The following is a 23262-nucleotide window of genomic DNA, read 5'->3' as shown; positions in this document are numbered from 1 at the left end:
GGGGGAGGGGGACCTGAGGCTGCGCCCCCCACCTGGCGGGGCTTGACGGGGGACCTGAGGCTGCGCCCCCTACCCAGCGGGCTTGACTCGGGAGTGGCCGGCTGTTTCTGGATCTCACCCAATGGGGTTGGGGCCAGCTGGGTCTGGGTCTCATGCGCTTTCTAGGTGCATGCGGGTGGGCGGGGACTTGACTCTGGGTCCCGCGGCACGCCCCAGACTCTGACAGGAGGAAGATTTTCATATACGTTTTACTAATTTTCTTTCATCTCTGACACTTTTAATAGAGAAAGGCCAAATAGCAATATTAAAATATTTCCTCTAATTCCCTTTTAATGTGTACGAATTTCGTGCACAGGGCCACTAGTATAATAATAATACTAACTTTCAGGCATAGGAACAAAAATGTAATCCATAATGTATAGGGTCTGTGATTTGAGTTTTTATTCTTATAGTAGGGGCAATGGATTAGTGATGATCCAGTCACAACTCCTTTCCTAACCTAATCCTTGGCAGACTCCAGGCAAGGTGCATTCTGGAGAATAATTTGAAGGTTGTAAGATAGACAAGTGATCCCCCCACCTTTATTCTAGGTTTTCTATTTGGATTAGTTCAGATTATCAGAGTGCTTTATTTTCTTTGCTTCCAGGAGAGTTGCGATTATTGTTTCTATCTGTTATCCACTTGTTTAAAATTGAGGGTTGTTGTTAAGACATTGCCATTTAAAACCTGCTGATGCATTTACTGTAGGGATGTTGTTGAGGACATCACTATATTTGCTCATTGGCCCCTACATAAAGACAATAAAGACAACTATTTAGGTTATTTTTCATTTTGAGTGTCAGAAAAAGTTTAGCTGTTTCTATAATTGAACTGACCCTGTTTCCTTTGTTGTTCAGACTGCCGGCAAGCTAACTTTTATTTTTATTTTCCTATTGTATTGTGCCATTTGTGTAAGATGCCTCAGATCATGACAAGCAATACATAATGCTGTCCTTCCAGGGAGACTTCTTTAATACTTTTAAAATAATTAAAAATTTACCTAAATCATGGTCTGTCTCATATGTTTACTAATAAGACATAATGCACCTTCTCATTTCTTGCTAATATTGTTCATTTGAATTTGGCACTATATAATAAAACATCAGTTGTATGTCAAGAAAACTTAAGTATTATTTTAAATACTTATGTTTTAACTACAGTAATATGTATATGCTTTATTATTAATGAATTCCACATTGAGATACAAAGAGCTTAATTATTTTTAATTTGAAGAAATTACGTTTTAAAACTTTTTGTAATCTGTAATGAGAATATTTTGGTCTTCGGTATATAGAATGAGCTGTAGTCACTATTTCTCCATCAAACTCAAACCATCTTATGATTCCTATGGTACCTCTATGTAAAATAATGATACTTTATGTTTGAAAACATCTCATTTTGGGAACATAATCTAATTGGTAATTTTAATTAATTTAATTAACAATTAATTTATTTATGAATTTGTTTATTGTTTATGGGTATGTCATTGCTTTCTATTTGTAATATTTCTTAGTATTTGTTCATTTTTGCAATGTTGTTCTTTATCTGGTAATTTGAGTAAATCCCAGTTGAATTATGTTGCCACATTATGTCTTCAAAAGGGCATAAAGTCAGTACACATGCTTCAGTAATATCTGGTTGTTTTACCCTTATGTTTCCAGTTGGCAATTTGAAATTATGGCTTCAACTGCACTTTAAATATGTGATAATAGCATGTGTTTCTAATAAGGGCCAGCACCATTTTGTTCAGAGAGTGTGAATGGTTGTCACTCATATATGACAAATGCACCTTCATCTGCTTCTTTGATAGCCCCCTAAAAACCATACCCTCAAATCAGGCCGATGAAATTAGCTGCTGTGTAAATTGTGTGTCTGAGTGGTTCATTATCTAATCACCGTCAGAACCACAGTGATAAAGTAGATTGAAGCAGGGAAGAGGTCTGCCAGATGATTTTGCCCCCCTCCCTCAAATCCGGTTTCCCTTGGAAACCCTAATCGTGTTAGAACTTCAGGCTCTCATGCCTGGAATTCAGTACCTTAATGTACCAAACCTGAAAATACCAGTAGTTCTGGAGCGTAATTTTCTTTCTGTAAAGATCATAATTTTATTTGTTTCAGTCAGTTTTTGAAATGTTGAAGCTCTTGAATTACTGTTTTGTTGCTAGTGCCCTAAATATTACTAAATAGGAAAAAAAATGCTATATCTTACTTGCAAGAATTCAGATTAATTTGTATAATTATTAACCTTATAGGGGTTTTTATTCTAATAATGACCTTCTGGATTTTAAAAAGTTATTATTGAATTTCTTCCTTTTAATTGATTTTAGGTGCTTTTGAAGATGATGACATCACACATGTTGAAGGAAGTGTAGATCCTATTCGAGATATAGAAATAATACATGAAGAGCTTCAGCTTAAAGATGAAGAAATGATTGGGCCCATTATAGATAAACTAGAAAAAGTGGCTGTGAGAGGAGGGGATAAAAAACTAAAACCTGAATATGTAAGTAAAAATTTATAGCTTTAGATACTTAAGTTCATTTTTCTTGGTTAAAATTTTAAAATAGAGCACATAAAATATCTAATATCGGTATGGAATTTTAGAATCCAAGGATCTTTTTTGTTAAAAAATTATTGTGAAACTTTATTTTCTTTTGGCAACAAAGTATTATGGTGACAGGCTATTTAAGGTTTCATAAAAAAAGTCATATTTAGCTGTAATCTTGAGTGTTTATGTGGTTGCTATGTATATCTTCAAAGTGTTAGTAATAGAGAAGTGTGGTCGTTGTAGTTATAACATTTTTGAAGAAATTATTGAAAATCACCTAGAAGGAAATACTGTGATAAAAGAGGCTTAGGATGATAGAGTTATGAATGCTTTTCCCTTAAATGTTTTTATACTTTGATTTTATTGCTTTTATAAAAATAAACTTGGGGAAATGAACCCCAAAGTTAAAACTATTTATTAAATGTAGCAGACTATTTGAAAATGCAGGAACCAGGAATGTGATTAGAAGTTATTGTAGTTCATTATTTGAGTTTACATCACATACTGCCAAAGCCAGGAATGGCTTATAAAATTTTCAAAATAAAAATGACAGGTTGCTTAATTTGATGTGGTAATACCAATATGGGAGTCAGACTATGGTAGGACTACTTAATGGCTCCTGGAGAAACAGTTATCATAGTAATTATTCTCAGCATAAGTGAGGGTTTGTTTTTTTTTGACAATTATACTCCTAGGCCAGTGGGAAGGATTGAGGTAGGGTCTCCTTTTTCTTAAATGGGGATGAGAAGCATGAGAATCCATATATATAAAAGGCTAATATGCAAAGTGTCCCCTCTGGAGTTCGACCGGAGTTTGATCACTCACTATGACATGCGTTGACCACCAGGGGGCGACGCAGAGCGAAGGAAGGCCCTGGCTGGCAGCCTGAAGGCCCTGATCGCCGGCCAGACCTAGGGACCCTACCCATGCATGAGTTTCATGCACCAGGCCTCTAGTGTAAGCATAATTGACCAGGATTAATTGTAACACTGCATAAGATATTTTACTTTCTTGGTTTATTGTAATTATTTTAAGCAAATCATGTGTTTAATCGTAGTACATTTGTAATATAGCACTTTGATCTTGTAGGAAATGGTGTTACATTAGCCACTCTTAAACATTTATGAGTGAAATTCAGTTATAGCAGAGTAAAAGTGATTATTCTTAAGCAGAACATATTAGATTTCATTACAAATTGTTAGCTTGCCCCTTCCTTGTTAAAATTTGTGGGAAGTCCTTTTCCTGGAGTGTTTCAAATCAGGATCTAAGGATATAGGACTTTTTCCCTATTTTTCTCTTGGTAACAAGATTTGGAAGGAAGATATACTAAATATCGAAGTAATTTATGTAAGTGGATATTTATAGAAGAACTGATTTATGGTAAAGGAAAATGCATTGATGAAAATTAAAAAACCTATTACTAATAATTGTGTATTGTGAGCAGTTTTAAAAATTGCATGTTTTAAACATCCATAAGGTTTTAGGGAAAAATATTTCACTTCTTGTTTGATAATACATCATGTGAACAAATAGGTATGATCTGCTAGACAGAAATCTTGAGTCACTGAATCTCAGAAGAGTTATTGTATTTTATAATTGGGGACTTTTAGTTGTAAGGAACAGAGACTCAGCTCAGACTGTTTTAATAAATGAATTTTTATTTTTAAAACACAAGGTGAGAAGGGAAATGGAAATGCAAAAACATTCAAGATCAGGAAGTATGGTATAGTCAGGCCTTTTGGAGTTGAATTCTAAATCATCCCAGGACAGCACTGTGTGTTTCTCTGGCAGTGCTCTGCCATTCATCTGCTGTTTTATATATTGCTTTTGTTCCTGATTTCTGCGTCATCGTTACTTCTGCTTGCTTAGAGTTGGCTTATTTATCACGTCGAGGTGTGTGTGTGTGTGTGTGTGTGTGTGTGTGTGTTAACGAGACCACTTCATAGGTTAAGTGCCCATTAGTTCTGGCCAGAAGACTATGAGGACTGAGTCAGATTCCTTTAGGAGAATACTAGGAGTAAAGCACCATGTTGGATAATGTACTTAATATACTGTGTAAAATGAGCAGCTGTACATTGTAAGTCCTCAGTGCTCAGTGTTATTTGAGGACAGCAGTTCAGAAGTGCAACACTGTTTAAGACTTCCAGGATAACACAAAAGAATGCATTGTGTTTGAGGCAAGTGTCACAAAAATTAGACTCATTTGAGGCCAGACTACTTTAGATCCATCTATGCATGTACATCTTAAGGGAAATTAACTCATATAAGAACTGATGCTATGGTGCATACACTACAGGCATACTTTTCTGGATATTCCTGCCTGTCTACTTTTTCTTTGCCTATAGCCAACCAAACACAGATGGAGATAATTAAAAATAGGCTGTTAGTATCCCCATAAACTCATTTTCTGTATTTTGAGCTGGAGGTCTTGCTGCCAGTTTTCTAATCTGAATGCGTTGTTGGCTGTGCTGCGTTAAAGCCACCCAGCCAGCACAGGTCAGCTCATCTGAGTGCCACCATCAGGTATTAGTGTAGCGGGTTTAGCTAGAGGAAACTATCAGGCTTGGAGGCTGTAATTATCACAGAATAAGAGTGAGTCACCTTGATAAAATGCCAAGTCTATCCATTTAGCCATCAAATTTTAGGATTACAGATGGTGGGCAGAGAATAGATGAAGTCCTTCCTTTACCCTCACCCTGTTAATACACCCTTATTTTTTTTCCTATTCTAAAGATGATATACTGGTTAAAAAACACACAGCATTGTAGTTTTTAAAAAGAAGGCAGAAAAGGAGAGTCCTCTGGAATCCAGTCTTCTAGAGATTTCTGTTGTTGACAATTTGATATGGCTCCTATCCAGTTTCATTATTTGAGTACATTTACTTATACTTATTATATACTGGATGCCCGGTGCACGAAATTCATGCACGGGAGAGGGGGGGTCTCTCAGCCCGGCCTGCCCCCCCTCACAGTCTAGGAGCCCTCACGGGCCTAAGCTGCAGTCTGGCCTCTCTGCGGGAGGCGACTGGCCGATCAGGTATATAGATACTTTCTGGAGGCAGCACAGACTCCTTCTTTATTACTTTCCTCTGTGGTTGGAGAACAGGGGACTAAAAGGTGGAGACAGAACTGTGGCCGGGCCTGGGGCTTTTGTAGGCAGCGGAAAGAGGGAAAGGGCTGGGGGAAGTCTAGAGCAGGGGTGGGCAAACTTTTTGACTCGAGGGCCACAATGGGCTCTTAAACTGGACCGGAGGGGCGGAACAAAAGCATGGATGGAGTGTTTGTGTGAACTAATATAAATTCAAAGTAAACCTCATTACATAAAAGGGTACGGTCTTTTTTTTTTAGTTTTATTCATTTCAAAGGGGCCGGATCCGGCCCGTGGGCCGTAGTTTGCTCATGGCTGGGCTAGAGTCTAGAGACTCTAGACGTTTCCTTCGATTGTCCTCTCTTCCTCTGGGCCCCTCCCTCCGTTTTTTCCTTCTCATGGTGGATGTTCGGGCCTCTGACTGACGGGAGCCCAGCAAAGGTGGTATTCAGCCCCCTCACTTCTCAGCTGAATGTACAGCTGCCTCGCATTCCAAGCGGGGCTGTTTTCTAGTGACTAAAGCGCTGGGAATCCACAGCTCCTGGCCTCTCCCCTCTTGGTTTCCTCCTTGGGTTGCAAAGTTCCCGGAGATACCGAAGCAGCTCTGCCCTGGTAGTTCTGCACCGGGCCCCACCGGGCACTCTTCCTGAGTCTCCAGGTTCACAGTCTGCGCTCGGGAAGGGCTCCTGGAGCCCATTCCCCCAGACAGGAAGGGCAGGGGGGCTAGCTTGGAGAGCTGGAGGAAGATGGCAGAGTAACAATTGGTATGAACCGGCGCCTGCTCAGACAGACTTCCTAAGCTCATGCCGGGCCCCTTCCCGGTGCCGGGAGGACCCCAGCTGAGGTCCCCTCCCTGTACCCAGTGCCAGTGCCCTCCTCCCCGTTCCACCCCTGGGGTGGGAGCGGAGGCAGCTTGGTTAGCGCTGGGCAGCCCTGCGCGGGCCTGCGCTGGGGGCAGAAGTCCCCACCCCCATTCCCGCCCACTGGCTTCTGCCTGGAGGTGACTTGGACATCGTCATGGACAAATTAGCATATTACCTCTTTATTATATAGGATAGTTTCAAAACCACAAATGGAATCATATTATGTGTTCTGCCATAAATAGTAATATTTAATGTCTATATACTTACTGTGTGCCTGGAACTGTGGCAGCTACTTTACATGTATTTTCTCATTTAATTCTCATAATCACCATATTTTAAATTGGGGTTATTACCAGTTTTATAGAAACAAGTAGCAGCCCCAAAGTTTCACAGCTAGAAAGTGGCAGAGCCAGGGCTTATACCCAAATCTGTTTGATGATAGAATCCATATTCTTAAACTTATTCCATTGTTCTGAACCTACTTTTTTCACTAAGCAATGTATTTTGGACATTTTTCCATGTGAATGTAATACAGATATATCTTGTCTTAATAGATAAAAACTGTTCTTAGAATATTCCATAATTTATTAGCAAATCTCCAATTTATGCGGGTTTAGGTTGTTTCTATCTTTTAAAAAATTGACTTGAGAGAGAGAGAAGAGAGAAAAAAAAGCGTTGATTTGTTGTTCCACTTATTTTATACATCCATTGGTTGCTTCTTGTATGTGTTGTGACTGGCAATTGAACCCACAACCTTGACATATCAAGATGATGCTCTAACGAGCTGAGCTACCCAGCCAGGGCAAAGGTTGTTTCTAATCTATACTTCTCTTTTGGTGCTAGTATCACACTGTTCTAATTACTATAGCTTTGTGGTTTATTTTAATACTAGAGGCCCGGTGCGCGAAATTCGTGCACTGGGGATGGGTGGGGGGTCCCTTAGCCCAGCATGTGCCCTCTTGCAGTCCAGGACCCCTGGGACCGGGAGGCCTCTCTGCTCCGCTGATCCTGGGACCGGGAGGCCTCTCTGCTCCGCTGATCCTGGGACCGGGAGGCCTCTCTGCTCCGCTGATCCTGGGACCGGGAGGCCTCTCTGCTCCGCTGATCCTGGGACCGGGAGGCCTCTCTGCTCCGCTGATCCTGGGACCGGGAGGCCTCTCTGCTCCGCTGATCCTGGGACCGGGAGGCCTCTCTGCTCCGCTGATCCTGGGACCGGGAGGCCTCTCTGCTCCGCTGATCCTGGGACCGGGAGGCCTCTCTGCTCCGCTGATCCTGGGACCGGGAGGCCTCTCTGCTCCGCTGATCCTGGGACCGGGAGGCCTCTCTGCTCCGCTGATCCTGGGACCGGGAGGCCTCTCTGCTCCGCTGATCCTGGGACCGGGAGGCCTCTCTGCTCCGCTGATCCTGGGACCGGGAGGCCTCTCTGCTCCGCTGATCCTGGGACCGGGAGGCCTCTCTGCTCCGCTGATCCTGGGACCGGGAGGCCTCTCTGCTCCGCTGATCCTGGGACCGGGAGGCCTCTCTGCTCCGCTGATCCTGGGACCGGGAGGCCTCTCTGCTCCGCTGATCCTGGGACCGGGAGGCCTCTCTGCTCCGCTGATCCTGGGACCGGGAGGCCTCTCTGCTCCGCTGATCCTGGGACCGGGAGGCCTCTCTGCTCCGCTGATCCTGGGACCGGGAGGCCTCTCTGCTCCGCTGATCCTGGGACCGGGAGGCCTCTCTGCTCCGCTGATCCTGGGACCGGGAGGCCTCTCTGCTCCGCTGATCCTGGGACCGGGAGGCCTCTCTGCTCCGCTGATCCTGGGACCGGGAGGCCTCTCTGCTCCGCTGATCCCGGGGCCCTGAGGCCTCTCGGCTCCGCTGATCCAGGGGCCGGAAGGCATCTCGGCTCCGCTGATTCCTGGGCCGGGAGGCCTCTCAGCTCCGCTGATCCTGGGGCCCTGAGGCCTCTCGGCTCCGCTGATTCCTGGGCCGGGAGGCCTCTCGGCTCCGCTGATCCGGGGCCCTGAGGCCTCGCGGCTCTGCTGATCCCCCGGCAGTTAGGCCTCTCTGCTTTGAGGCTTCAGGGCTGTTTGGCTTCGCTCTACCACTTGGAGCCTGAGTATGCAAATTAACCGCCATCTTTTAGCTTCTATAATTGAAACATTGTATCTTTTGGAGCTGTTGCTTCAGGAGCTCAGAGCCCCACAGCCGCAGGTGGGAACCTTGGTTTCCTCTATCGCTGGGTCAACCAAGCATCCTGTTCTCAGCTGCCTGGCTGCCAGCCGCCATCTTGGTTGGCAGTAATTTGCATATTGCCCTGATTAGCCAATGGGAAGGGTAGTGGTCGTACGCTAATTACCATATTTCTCTTTTATTAGATAGGATATAGTAAAGCAGGACACAGTTTTCTCTCTAAACATTTTTATACTCTCAAGCAAGTCATTCTTTCAGAATAATGATATATTCAATTTGTAATGTTCTCCAACATCCCGATTGGGATTTAACTGGAATTATGTTAGATAAATGTAGAATTTTTATCTGCACAGTGTTGATCAGAATAGATGAAAATCGAATGCAGGGTCTGGCTGAAGCAAGTTTTAGGTCAGTGTCTGAACCTCAGGTCTGGGAGTCCATGGGCCTGGAACATTTACTTGAACATTTACTTTATTGCATTTGAGTATTGCCACAGAATCACTCACAACCTTTGTTCTTGATTTTTTGGATAATCCCTTTTAAAAGCATTTGGAAGAAATGTGCTATCATCCTTCCAAGGCACATAAATAGAGAACTTTAAATACAGTTTTAGCCCTAGTTGGTTTGGCTCAGTGGATAGAGCATTGGCCTGTGGACTGAAGGGTCCCAGGCTTGATTCCCGTCAAGGGGCACAAGCCCAGGTTGTGGGCTCAATCCCCAGCAGGGGTGTATAGGAGGCAGCCAATCAATGATTCTCTCTCATTGATGTTTCTGTCTCTCTCTCCCTTTCCTTTCCTCTCTGAAATCAATAAAAAATATATTTAAAAAATACAACTTCAGGGTGTGACCCCTGATAACTATAGATTACAGATGAATAATTTCTGCTGTAATGGAAACTGAAGAATATCAAAATAGAGAAGACTAGTAATTACTCTTGAAAAGTCTAGTAAGTAACGGTTATATTATTTTATGCAGAGAAAAATATTTTTGTGATACATAGACTGACAGCTTGTACCCAAAAAGTAAGAATATTGAATTTCTCTGATGACCTTGGAATGAGAATGAAGACTTTGAATAACAACTTTGGGAATTGCTAGGCTAAACAAGGAGCAATTAGGAAGGCAGTAAGGAAGACAAAAGGCCAAGTGATAGGACGGAACTTAAATTTCGCGTCACTTAGACCTGAATTTTAGTCTCAGCTATGCCACTTACTAGCTATGGGAATTTAGGCAAGTCACACATCCTCCCTGATGCTTTAACAACAATATAAAATGCATAAAACATAGAGCATTTATAAAGTGAAATACGAGGTTCTCGGTAAGAAGAGTCAAAGTAGAAGAGCAAGGTATCAGAGGTGTGTTTGTATTAAGTTTCTTTGCAGTTAAAAGATAGTTCAACAAAAGCTAGATAATTCTTGTAGAATGTTAAGACTAGAAACCTGAATTGAGTTTTCACTGAGAAAGCCAGTATTGTTGGTAAGCTTCAGTTATTTGGAGAAAAGGACTCCTGAACAATTGTTCATTCGTGGAAGATGTATACTTATTTGCTTTAAAGGAGTACCCAAAGAAATATAATGCCATTTTGTAGATCTCTAGCATTTAATCTTTCAACAATCATAATAACAATGGCCACAATTCACATTAACTGAGAACTTATTCTGTGCCAAAAATTGCACTAAACACCTTATATGCATTATCTCTTTTGATCATCACAGCAACCCCCAGGAGGGTAGATAGTATCCTCATATGAATTTTATCAATGAAGTAATAGGTCACAGACTTGGTGAGTGGTAGACCTAGGATTTATTTCCACACTTATCATTAAGTTGTTAACTCTAGAAATAGTATACTCACATCACTGCCATGTAACCAAAAAGTTCAAATGACCAGGAATTTTTGCATAATCTCTATCATGTACAGAATTTATTTTGAAAATGAGGAATTTGCTACAGTTATCAAAACAATCATCCTATATCTGTATTTCTACATCACAATATTACTAAAGAAATACAAAATCCTAAAATAACTTCTGAGTTGTCAAGCATTAAAGTGTTTTATGTACTTATCGTATTCTAATTTGTTAAAAGTAAGTTAGGTATGTACTAGATATTTTTTCAGTTAATGAAATTCACTGAACTGGAACCCTTTCTTGTTCTAACCATAATTTTATATATACAAGCATAAGAAAAAAAATTCAGTCAATCCATTAAGTATTATATACAAATAAGTCCAAATGTTGTGTGTGTTTTTTCATCTAATTAGAAGTTTTTTAGATAAGGAACATAATATCTTTTAATTTCTTGCTAAAATTAAAATTAATTTTTACTTAAGTAAGAAAAACAACGCATTGCAACTGTACCATATAATGATCACTTATGTAACAATCTTATCTGATCAATCTATATTTTGTCTTTAGTAAAACTGACATCTTTTACTAATCTGTCTTTTCCTGGCTATTAAATATTTTGTGGGAATAATTAAGAGAGAACTGAGTACAAAATAAAATACCTTAAATTTTAAGGTATTTTTATTTTCAACTGTTCAAAGATGGTAGCAAATTTTCTAAAAAGATTTCAATGTGGCTTTAATTAATACACTATTTGGGAACTTTAATTATGAGTTAATTCTCTTTAAAATTTGAGTGCTTCTAATTTATAATACAGTATTTAGGTGTAAGACGTCGGGGGGGGGGGGGGGGGTGCCAAAAAGCATTTCTATGTCTGAAGTGATGGTCTAGTTAATTTAAAATGAGAGAGATATACTGGAATTCCTTCACTAGCATACAGCATTTATTGAATCCCATTCATTTTGTAAAAATGTTTATAGTTACAAAAGTATTTTACACTTTTTATATGATTAAAATTTAATTTCCTTCTTTATTTTTGGTTTGGCTTTTTTTGGTCTATTTTATTCTCTTTTCTTTCTTTAATTGAAAAAAAACTAATGAAACCAAATATAAGATGGCACCACTGTTTCTTCTTTTGTATAATCTTGTTGCGTATCTCTACATAAGCTGTTCTGGCCACTCATCATAGTAACCAGCTGGGCCATTTCACCTGCTGGAGCCATTAAAGAGGACTCTCTCCCCCTAGATTAATCCCCTCCGACATTAGTTTTTTACACTGACAACTGGAGCAGGCATTCAGAATTTGCAGGTGGCCAGTGTGACGCACATAATTGCCTACAATTTTAGGCAATGAATAAAAATGGTCTACATTACTTGTCAAAGGTTGTATATGCAGTGCCAAGTGAGATCTATGGGAAGCCTTTTAGGGTTTAAAGAACAGTTAATAGCAAGGCTGCACAGGGCTTTTTTAATCATAATGCATTTGTAATATAGCACTTTGATCTTCTCCTTGTAGGAAATGGTGTTACATTAGCCACTTTTAAACATTTATGAGTGAAATTCAGTTATAGAAGAGTAAAAGTGATTATTCTTAAGCAGAGCATGTTAGATTTCATTAAAAGTTTTTAGCTTGCCCCTTCCTTGTTAAAATCTGTAGGAAGTCCTTTTCCTGGAGTGTTTCAAATCAGGATCTAAGGATATAGGACTTTTCCTTATTTTTTCTGTTGTTAACAGCAAGATTTGGAAGGAAGATATACTAATATTGAGGTAATTTATATAAGTGGATATTTATAGAAGAATAACTGATTTATAGTAAAGGAAAATGCATTGATGAAAATTTAAAAAACTATTACTAATTATTGTGTATTACAAACAATTTTTAAAATTGCATGTTTTAAACATCCATAAATTATCTTTAACAACAACAAAAAACATATGACTCTCAAATGCACTTCTTCTGGAAGAGCTAAGTTTGACCTTTCAGACCCTAGAGCCTTTTATTAACACCTGCCTGTAAGGGGAACCTTGCCACACGCAGCTTTTAGATTCAGAACCACAAAACTGATGAGGAAAGGCTTGAAGGGTTCAGTTTGTGTCACTTGCTGTTTGCCGTTTCCATTTCACAGATGATTAATCTTTCTGTGAAGAAAGGCCAGAGAAACAAAGCACATTGGGCTCTTCCTGCAGTTACTCCTTCTGAATGCACACTAGCTTGCTAACTAAAAGGCCTTTAGATTTCCAGCAGAGAGAGATGTTCTGAAAGTGAATGCAGCTGGTTGGAGGTCACCAGTGCAGGGCTCTTGCCATTGTGTAATGGAGGCTTTGGCAGGTTGGAGGGGGATTGTTGGAGTGGGGACAGGAGAAGTGGGCAGGGAGAAGGTGTTGGCAAAAAATTAATTCATATTAAAAAGGGCTATCAATAATAGATTCAAGTTCATCTATTTGTTTGGTTTTCTTTTTAAGAAAGAAATTATAATTCAGTCTCTCTCTAGTGTTCCCCCCACACACACAATTTCCTAGTAGTATGTTTATCTTGAAAGTGGCATCACTTGGTAATGTTGAAATATTACTGTCTTTAATAGTTGAATTGTCTTAAACATTTTAAGACCTTTACTAATTTTGCTAGTATTTCACATTTTATATATTAATATTTTAATGCCACAACGTTTCATTGTTATTTAGTTTTATAATGAGATACTGAAAATATCCGTGTGTCTTAGTTCCCCCTTTAATTTTAGTATTTAGTTGGATTTTAATCTTAATGCTTAGTATTCACCTTGTATTTACTATTTTTCTCAATTGTGTATAGGACATAATGTGCAAAGTCAAATCCTGGGTTATAGACCAAAAGAAACCTGTTCGCTTCTATCATGATTGGAATGACAAAGAGGTAAGTTATAAATATTGCCATTTATTATTGCCTTTGCTTTGATTTCTTAGAGAACAAATTAGAGTTGTCATTATTTTATACTAATTATTAGATCTAGTTAAACTTTAGTTCTGTCAATGATTGCTTATTCCCAGGCTTGTTAATTCTTTTCCCCTGTTCCTGATATTTTATAATAATTAATCTTTTAGAAACAAGATTTATAAAAATGCAAAAGGCTACTTGTTTAAACAGTTAAATAGTTACTCAAGTTTTAAAAGGGGTTATTTTTCTGTTCTTCACTTTAGATTGAAGTACTGAATAAATACTTATTTCTGACTTCAAAACCAATGGTCTACTTGGTTAATCTTTCTGAAAAAGATTACATTAGAAAGAAAAACAAATGGTAAGTTTTTCCTCCCCAGGTATCCAGACATATCTGTATACAAACACATACATATGTACATACTGCTATGTTGGATTTTAATTTTTTTTCCTCTTATTAAAAAACTTAAAATGGATGAGAAAGCTTTGCCTGGGTTTAAATTCTGAGATAAATATTTTAGTTGATTTACACTGACAGAACTTAAAAAAACAACAACTAAATTAGGTAATATTGAATCATACATATTTACTTTTCAAATTTAAATTTAATAGACATTATTTGTTTTCTTTGCAAAATGAGAATAAATGTAGTTGGAGCAATAAAATTTTTTAAGCTAGGAATTTCTAGCTGTGTTGATATGTGACTTTAAAATATCTACTTGGGATTACAGTTTGACATAAATTTTAAAATCCAGATTGAATGCTTTAAAAAATTTATTTTTAATTTAGAATAAAAACAACTGTGGGGCAGGGGGAAGACCAAATATCTGTTTCAAATACTTTAAAAGTGTGGCAAAGTTAAAAACTATGCATCCATGTATTGATTATAATTTTTGACATGCAATCAAAATGTACAAGGTTTCCTTTCATTCACTAATAACTTCAAAAAATCTATATTTTCGTATAACATGTGGACATATACGCATTTGACATAATATTTGCTTTGACTCGCCTCTCTGGACTCTCAGTATTTTATACTATTAAGTTATACAAACAAATCAAAACTGTCCACAGCAAAATATCTAAATTCCCCTAAAATATATTGTTGGTTTTTTCCTGTACTTCATTAAGTACTTAGATGCACATGGTTTCAATTTTCCATTAAAAATTCTCATTTCCATATGATATCAAAGAGTGAGAAGCTTTAAACTGAAAAATAAACATTCATAGACTGGAAGCCAAAACAATAATTAATGTCAGATGGTTAACTCCAATAAATCATTAGAATAAATTCTGTGAAATTGCTGCAACTAAAAATGCCCTGTTAATATTACTATAAGACATTTTGTGTTCCTGATAGAAAGTTGAATTTGACCTCTTTATTGGTAATATTCTAGAAAGCATAAACTTAACATGAAAATTTCGTTCTCACTGGTCAGTGTCCTCCAATACATAAATTTAAAATAATCAGTTCCGTCTCGTTTCAAATTCTTATAAATTTGATGATTAGTGTATTAAAAATTGTTACCTTTGGGAAAGAATTTTAAATTTATTACTTGACCTTAGTTAATAAATCTTCTCATTATGGTATAAATGATAAGGTTTCCTTAGGTTCCGTGAAACAATACTGACATCAAAGTATCCATGAAAAGGGATGAGTCAGTTTCCTTGCCCAAAGGGGCTTCTCACACCTGTATTTGGATGATTACAGGTAGAACTCCCTGGCTCTAATTGTATAGTAAATACTATTTCCCAGACCCTAATGGTAGACAGACTGCTTGGGAGACGCCAGTCTGTGATTTAGCTGTCGCCAGACACCCCATGTTTTTTGTGAGACCAGTTGTGATGATGATATGGTTATAGCCAATTGAAAGTAAACTAACTCCTGTCTAAATAGCAAATTTTAATTTATAAAAATGTAGAGGTATGGATGATACTATTTATAAAACCAAATTTTAGATTTTATGTATAGTTAATGATCTGATTTGGGTTGTGTGTAAGTTTGGGGGGTTGGGGGGGGGTCAGCTCTTGTGGAAGTTAGTGTAATTGTAGCTGAAAGATCAAAGACTGGGTAACTGAGTGATGTTCCAGAAGAGAATTTACCACATAGCCATTTTCTGTACAGTTTCTGCCGCCTGCTGTTCCTATTTTCCCTCAAGCTAGCCATTGACTACCCCCTGTGCATCCCTGCTCGTAAAAAATGATTGAGGAAGTATTTGTCATGTATTTATGAGTGGGAAACATTGTGTGATAGGGAATGGCATCTACTGGAGCCAGAAAGATTGCCATTTGCCTTTCATTCACCCACTCTGCTACAGCTTTAAATCCTCTGTTTATGCAACATAGCCTTTGTATTAAAGTGCAGAATAAATTTTTATTATGAAGGATATGAACACTAGGTTTTCATCATTTATAACACTGCAAGCAGATGTACATAGTTAAAATACATTTTCACTACTAAGTCCTTTTAATTTTTGCTAGCATCTTGTGGGTTTTTTTTTAAAATGTTTATATCTAAGCTTCACTTGCATTAGCTGCTCCCTTAGCAAAAGAAAAGGTTTTGCTTTTTAAGATTATTATGTAATGCTACTGAAGCAAATTAAGACTGATGCAGGAAGCAGCAATAAATATTTTCCTGGGTCTTTTAGGTCTAGAAAACTATTTCAAATGTTCAGGAAAGAGGAGATGAGGTTTGTGATTTTTGCCACCAGAGAAAGACTAAAACTGTATTTTAGTGTGTTCAGAAGTGATGAACAATTTAATTACTAAAGTTCACTTTAAATTTAAATGGAATGTTATTTTTAAATCCTAGAAAAGAGGGACACATTTTGAAAGATAAAATCTATTGTGTTAGTGAGTAGGTGTACTGACCCTTTGAAAGATGTAAAAACTGGAATGGCTCCAAGCATCTACTCTCTGGTTTTAACATTGTTGAATTAGTCATTCTGTTGATTTATGATTAAGACCTATCCCCTGAAGAGAAGATGACATGATAGCAGAGTTACAGTTGTGTTATGATCAGATGACAGTAATCAAGATGTAAGGGAATCCACAGAAAGAGTTTTTTTATTATTACAAATTACTGTTCTTTGAATGAATAAAATTATACAGAAGTAATTGTTTTTTTCGTTGGTGGGAGCCAATGATTTTTGATCACTTGAGGATTTCATTTAAAAAAAATCAGTTGTTACTTATATAATTAAGATGATACTATATGCAGTATTAATTTTCATTTGAGATTGCTACTGAGTCATGGTGTCAAGCAGGTACAGGACATTAGAACTCTGAAACCTTTGCTTAATTAGGGTTTAAATTTCAATCTTTGCTGTTCTGTTAGTGGTATATTCCATCCAATTATGAAATCTGTAAAACAAACTAATTTTAGATATAGTAGTCCTCCTCTAAGGCTTAGCAGCTGCATATCCATTCCAAGACCCCAAATGGATACCTGAAACTGCAGATAGTATCGAACCCTATATATACTGTTTTTACCCTATATATACATACTCTCTGATAAAGTTTAATTTATAAATCACATACTGTAATAAAAGTTATGTGAATGTAGTCTTTCTCTGAAAATATTTTATTGCACCGTACTCACCTTCTCACTTAAAGGAAGCACTTTACAGCTCCTTTTGACATATCTGAATTGACAGCATCACTAGTCTTGTGATTTGGAGCTATTATTAAGTAAAGTAAGGGTTACTTGAACACAAGCTTTGAAATACTGAGACAGTCGAACTGATAACTGAGATGGTTACTAAGTGACAATGGGCAGGTAGTGTATACAGCATGGAGATACTGGACAAAGGGATGATACATGTCCGGGGCAGGCAAGCAGGATAGTGTGAGATTTTATCACACTACTCAGAGAAGTACACACTTTAAAACTTGTGAATTTTTTTTCTGGCATTTTTCCATTTAATATTTTTGCTTGGAGGTTTATTGATGCTAATTGAAACTGTGGAAAGCGAAACCGTGGATAAGGGGAACTATATATTTTGTACACCTATGTGGCTTCCAATTATGTTTCAACGTTGTATTCTCTTGCCCCCATCTTTCTTAAAAATTATTGATAAAGGATCATTTATTTTATTATTTTTTAACTACATGATCTTACTCAACTGGAAAATATAACTGAGATATTTAGGTTTTGTATGTGTGTATAATACATGTTTACATATGTCCTGGTGGGCTTGTGGTCACTGAATATTACCCTTTAACTAATATTATATAAGAGTCAATCTGAGTGTTGAAATTGATTCAGAATAGGTAGACAAATATTAGCAAAGTTAAACTGTTGTATAATCAGGGGCAGTGTGTCAGGCTCACCAAATGAAATTTTAAAAGAAAAAGGTTTTCAGTCTCCCCATGTCCACTTTTCTGTTTTTGTTAGTTTTCCACATAATTTGTACATAATAACTAAAAATAGCTTGGTGATACTTTACATTATGTGCTGGATTAGGGGGGGGAATTGTAGAATAAATCCAATATTTTCTTCATTTCTTGAACCGTTTATAAGAATTACAGGTACTATATCTCAGTGAAGGGGAAAGTATGTCCATTTTTTACCTAATTTTGTATGTACATTTATCTATAGATATATACACATATATCTATAAATAAAAAACTATTTCTGTAAAATGATTTTAAGAAGTCATGAATTTCTGACAAGATTACTCATTGAAGCTAGAAATTTAATACATGCTGCTTTTTTATAAAATCACATTGTTATACATTTGATTTACTTGAAACAAATAAAATGGGAATGATTAATTATTCTTTTTTGTTAATTATTTTTAAATAAATTATTTGTTTTAGTTCAGGGGACTTCTTAAGTAGATTTGAAATTAGGTTCACTTTCATATAAAGTGTTCAGGATATTACATAAAGCAAGATTCACATGTATAAGATTTTTTAAATGTTTCATTTTAACATCCACTGGTCTGGCATAGTAAAAGTTCTGCAATACCCATGCAATGTTTCTTTGGGGTTATAATTTCTATTGTTTATCACTATGGTTCACAAAATTGGGGGAGGGTGGGTTTGTGTTAGCTTCATGTTGACATACCTAATGTTATGAAGGCTGTGGGAATACGTTATTAATTCTGAGTGTGTTCCACCTACTTGAAATCTATATATATAAAAGCCTAAGCAACCGTTCAACCAGTAGCTATGATGTGCACTGACCACCAGGGGGAAGATGCTCAACACACAGGCATGGAAACATGGAACAGACTGATGAATCTCAGAGGGAAGGGAGTGGGGGGAGGGCGGGAAGAGATTAACCAAGGATCTTATATGCATACTAGAGGCCTGGTGCACGGATTCACAATCCCTCCCTATCATGCAGTGAAAATTTGCATAGAGCTTTTGACTCCCCCCAAATTTAACTATAGTCGCCCCTCAGTATCCATGGGAGATTGCTTCCAGGATGCCTGCAGATGCTCAAATCCCTTAAGTAGAATGGTGTAGAATAATGCATACAGTTGGACCTCCATACCCATGGATTTCCCAACCTCAAATCAAAAATACTGTTTTCAATCCATAGTTTGTTGAATCTGCAAATGGGAAACCAAGGGATATGAAGGGCTGACTGTATACTTACTGAAAATAATCCACATATAAGTGGACCTGTACAGTTCAAACCCATGTTCTAGGGTCAGTTGTATATTTACAACTGTAATTCCGTGCTTTGAAACAGTTGTCCTCCAAAACAAAACAAGCAACTGAGAGCCATCTCTATTGTGCAGTAGCAGTAACAATAAGACTTCCTTGATACCACCATGTTCCACGTGACTTTGCCCCATCTCGCTCTCAGATTTGGCCCTATGACTTTACCATTTGCAACTTAGAGGATTTTATCGTCACTCCTTGACTTTCATTAGAGTACATCATTCTTTAATTGTTACAATAGCATAACTTTATGAAATAGGTGTGTATTCATTAAAAAGCCTTTTAAAACAGTTAAATTGTGATCTCCTGCATCTGTTTCTGTATTTTTTGAGTTTACATATGTATGTTAGAGGTGAGGCAGTGAAGGTCAGTAAAGAATTAAAAGAGATCACTTCTAAGGTTTCGTTCCAGTGCTAGAATTTTGTGATTTTAATGAATTGGATTATAGCAATTTCATAAAAAGATGTCCATGCATATATTTTAGTATCTCCTCAAACCTCATATATAAGTTTGTCATGATAGGATTTGTTTTTCTAACTGTGGAACTATACAGTATATTCCCAAGGTTGCAAATTCCCAATTTATGAGCAACTTCTCCAGGCTGGGTTGGAGATAAGACCTGGTTTTTCCCTCTACTCTTATTTCCTCTCTCATATCTCTGCCCCTTGAAAATAAGTCTTTTCTGGATCTCAGTATGATTTCCTATTTCCTCTAGTGGACCCAGCTGTTGCTCTGGCTGGATTGAGAACAAAGTGGAAATAAACCTATTTGTGGCATTGGCATATCTATAGTTCATAGTAGTTACATTACTCAAACTGTTGTATTTCCTTATTCTAACTGAGCTAGAAAGCATTGTCCTATCAGAAACATTAGCTTATGAAACACCCTTGAAAGGCTCTTTAATTCACAAGGTGGTAGAAACAGTGCGTTTGGGGTGAGACATATTTTGGTGACCGTTTTTGTCACCAATTTTTAAATTCTGCTTAAAAATATGTTCCAAAATAACTGACTTAGGAACTTTAAGTGCACCCTGTCTATAAGTTTGGGGCTGCACATTGGTTTTTTGTTCATTCTTTTTAATGTTTTATCAAGAAGAGAACTTAACTTTCAAATTTATGTTCCTTATGAAGACATGAGCTCACTGAGGAGGTATGTACTATGCTTTCTTTTCCTTTTCTAAGCAAATAATCATTGATCCCTCTGTTTGTCATATATCGTTCTAGGTCAGGGGTGGGCAAACTTTTTGACTCGAGGGCCACAATGGGTTCTTAAACTGGACCGGAGGGCCGGAACAAAAGCATGGATGGAGTGTTTGTGTGAACTAATATAAATTCAAAGTAAACATCATTACATAAAAGGGTATGGTCTTTTTTTTTTTTAGTTTTATTCATTTCAAACTGGCCGGATCCGGCCCGCGGGCCGTAGTTTGCCCACGGCTGTTCTAGGTAGTGAACAGAAAAAGCCTCCCCATCCCCCGCCCCAATAAGACATACAGTCTTATGGCATTATAAACGACCAACAACCAAATACTTAATATAGTGTCAGTAAGTAATTAGAATGATGAATGAAAATAAAGCAGGGTAAGGGGGTGCTATTTTAGTTAGGGTGGTCAAAGAAGGCCTTTGTGAAGTTAGGGAGTGCACTATGAGAGAATTTGAGGGAAGCTCAGTTCAGGGAGAGGGAACAGCAAACGCTAAGTCAAGTCCGATGGAGCATCAAAGAGAAGAAAATGTGAAGACACCCACTTGAAAAGAACTTGTAATTCTTATTCACATACATTGTGGTTAAATATATATTAAAACATATCCTAAATTTGTTCTAAAATTTATTTTGGGATTTTAAGAATGACTGTCATTTATTTTCTAGTTTGCTATAGTTAATCTTATATTTTGATTGCTGTGCTTTAAGCAACCTTTAAAGTCATATTTGTAATTATATAGATTTATTTTGAATTTCATCTTTTTTTTTTCATACTTGTCTAGCAACTTGCTGATCCACAATATCACCCAAAGCATTTTTCTTTTCAAAATCCCTGATGGCCCGGTCTGTGTTGCTCAGTAGTTGAGTGTCAACCTATGAACCAGGAGGTCAGGGTTCGATTCCTGGTCAGTGCACATGCCTGGGTTGTGGGCTTAATCCCAGGCAGGGGGTGTGCAAGAGGCAGCCAATCAATGATTCTCTCTCATTGTTGATGTTTTTCTCTTCCTCTCCCTTCTTCTCTGAAATCAATAAATATATATATATTTTAAAAATCCTTTGATGTATGGCCTCAAAGAAGTAGATTGAACTGATACTAAGAATAATAATAACCTACATTTGTGAAAACTTTACAGTGTTTCAATTTACATTACTTCATTGGATCTTCAGACAAATCCCGAGATGGTCCATTTGGCACCATATTATTTTGGCCTTAAGTTGAATTTTTACTAAAATGAAGCATTTTCATCGTTGGTTTAAGAGGTCTGCATTTGAGCTTAGGAATGAGGTAAGCTAGCAGAGAGATAAATAAGAGTTGTGTTTCCTAATAAAGACACAAAGGTACCTTTTCAGTGCTTTAAATATTTGTCATGAAAATCAAGAGGGGGGCCTTCTGAGTTTGTGAATTTGTGGAGATCCAGGGATCATGCAGTGCCTGCAGAAGACATGGGAGCTCCATGCCCTTTCACCATACTTTGCCCTGTGCATCTCTTCCATGTGGATTTTCCTGAATCATATACTTTATAATAAACCAGTGATTTAGTTGGGGAATGGGGGGAGAGAAGATTAAGGGGTAGTCATTAATAATTCTGGATGATTATCAACATTTTCTTTAGAAATTCTTTAAAAAGAACAGTATACTCAGTAGAAAATACCTTGGGTTTAGCCCATTTTTAAATTTAAAAGGAAAAGATTGAATAACATGTCTGTTAGTAATACTTTTTTAGCTATTTAAAAATTATTTTCTAGAAAATTTTTTCCAAAGAGCATATCTGGATGTTTGATTTATGAAGGTCACTAAGTACTTTTCATACATAATTTATATTTAAAACTAGAGGCCCAGTGCACAGATTTGTGCACCAGTGGGGTCCCTCAGCCTGGCCTGTGGGGATCAGTGGACCTCTGTGCTGCCGCAGCCTGGCCTTACCCACCAGCTCGTCAGGCTCCAGCCTGCTGACCGTGTAGATCAGTGGTTCTCAACCTTCCTAATGCTGCGACTCTTTAATACAGTTCCTCATGTTGTGGTGACCCCCAACCATAAAATTATTTTCATTGCTACTTCATAACTGTAATTTTGCTACTGTTATGAATCGTAATGTAAATATCTGATATGCAGGATGTATTTTCATTGTTACAAATTGAACATAATTAAAGCATAGTGATTAATCACAAAAACAATATGTATTTATATATGTGTTTTCCGATGGTCTTAGGCGACCCCTGTGAAAGGGTTGTTCGACCCCCAAAGGGGTCGCGACCCACAGGTTGAGAACCGCTGGTGTAGAAACTGCACAGCACGAAGTAGTGCGCGAAGTGGCAGGCGGCCGGGGAGGAGCCTGAATCTGAGCCTGGGCTGGGCTCCGTGCAGCTCCCGCTCATCCTGGCCTCACCATGCCTGCCGAAGCAGCCCCCACTCAGGCCAGGAGCGCAGGGGGAGTGTCTGCGGGAGAGGCTTGCGCTGCTGCAGCTGTGCTCCCTAGCTGTGAGCCCACTGTCTGGCACTCTTCTGTCAGCTGAGCGGCCCTCCCACTGTGGGAGCACACTGACCACCAGGGGGCAGCTCCTGTGTTGAGCGTTTGCCCCCTGGTGGTCAGTGCATGTCATAGCTACCGCCTGGTCATCTGATCTTCTGGTCGCTTACGCTTTTATATATATACTAGAGGCCCGGTGCACAAAAATTTGTGCACTCGGGGGGGAGAGAGGGTCGCTCAGCCCGGCCTGTGCCCTCTCGCAGTCTGGGACCCCTCAGGAGATAACGACCTGCTGGCTTAGGCCTGCTCCCAGGTGGCAGAGGGCAGGCCCAATCCCTAGGTGCAGCCCCTGGTCGGGCTCAGAGCAGGGCCGATTGGGGAGTTGGGGCGCCGCCCCCTGTCATGCACAAAGCAGGGCGTATCGGGAGGTTGCGATGCCACCCCTAGTCA

The 23262-nt window shown here is 38.5% G+C and overlaps 1 protein-coding gene across 1 annotated transcript in view; it reads left to right on the top strand.

Moving 5' to 3' along the window:
* Nucleotides 1-23262, top strand: part of OLA1 (Obg-like ATPase 1) — a 159842-nt gene that overhangs the window by 90575 nt on the left and 46005 nt on the right. The window contains exons 4-6 of the mRNA XM_014546033.1: nt 2367-2542; nt 13367-13447; nt 13732-13829. Of these exons, the coding sequence (XP_014401519.1) occupies nt 2367-2542; nt 13367-13447; nt 13732-13829 (355 nt within the window). The remainder of the gene's footprint in view (nt 1-2366; nt 2543-13366; nt 13448-13731; nt 13830-23262) is intronic.

The sequence above is a fragment of the Myotis brandtii genome, unplaced genomic scaffold (genome assembly GCF_000412655.1).
Source record: "Myotis brandtii unplaced genomic scaffold, ASM41265v1 scaffold112, whole genome shotgun sequence".
Lineage (NCBI taxonomy): Eukaryota > Metazoa > Chordata > Mammalia > Chiroptera > Vespertilionidae > Myotis > Myotis brandtii.
This window is presented reverse-complemented; position numbering and strand designations above follow the sequence as displayed.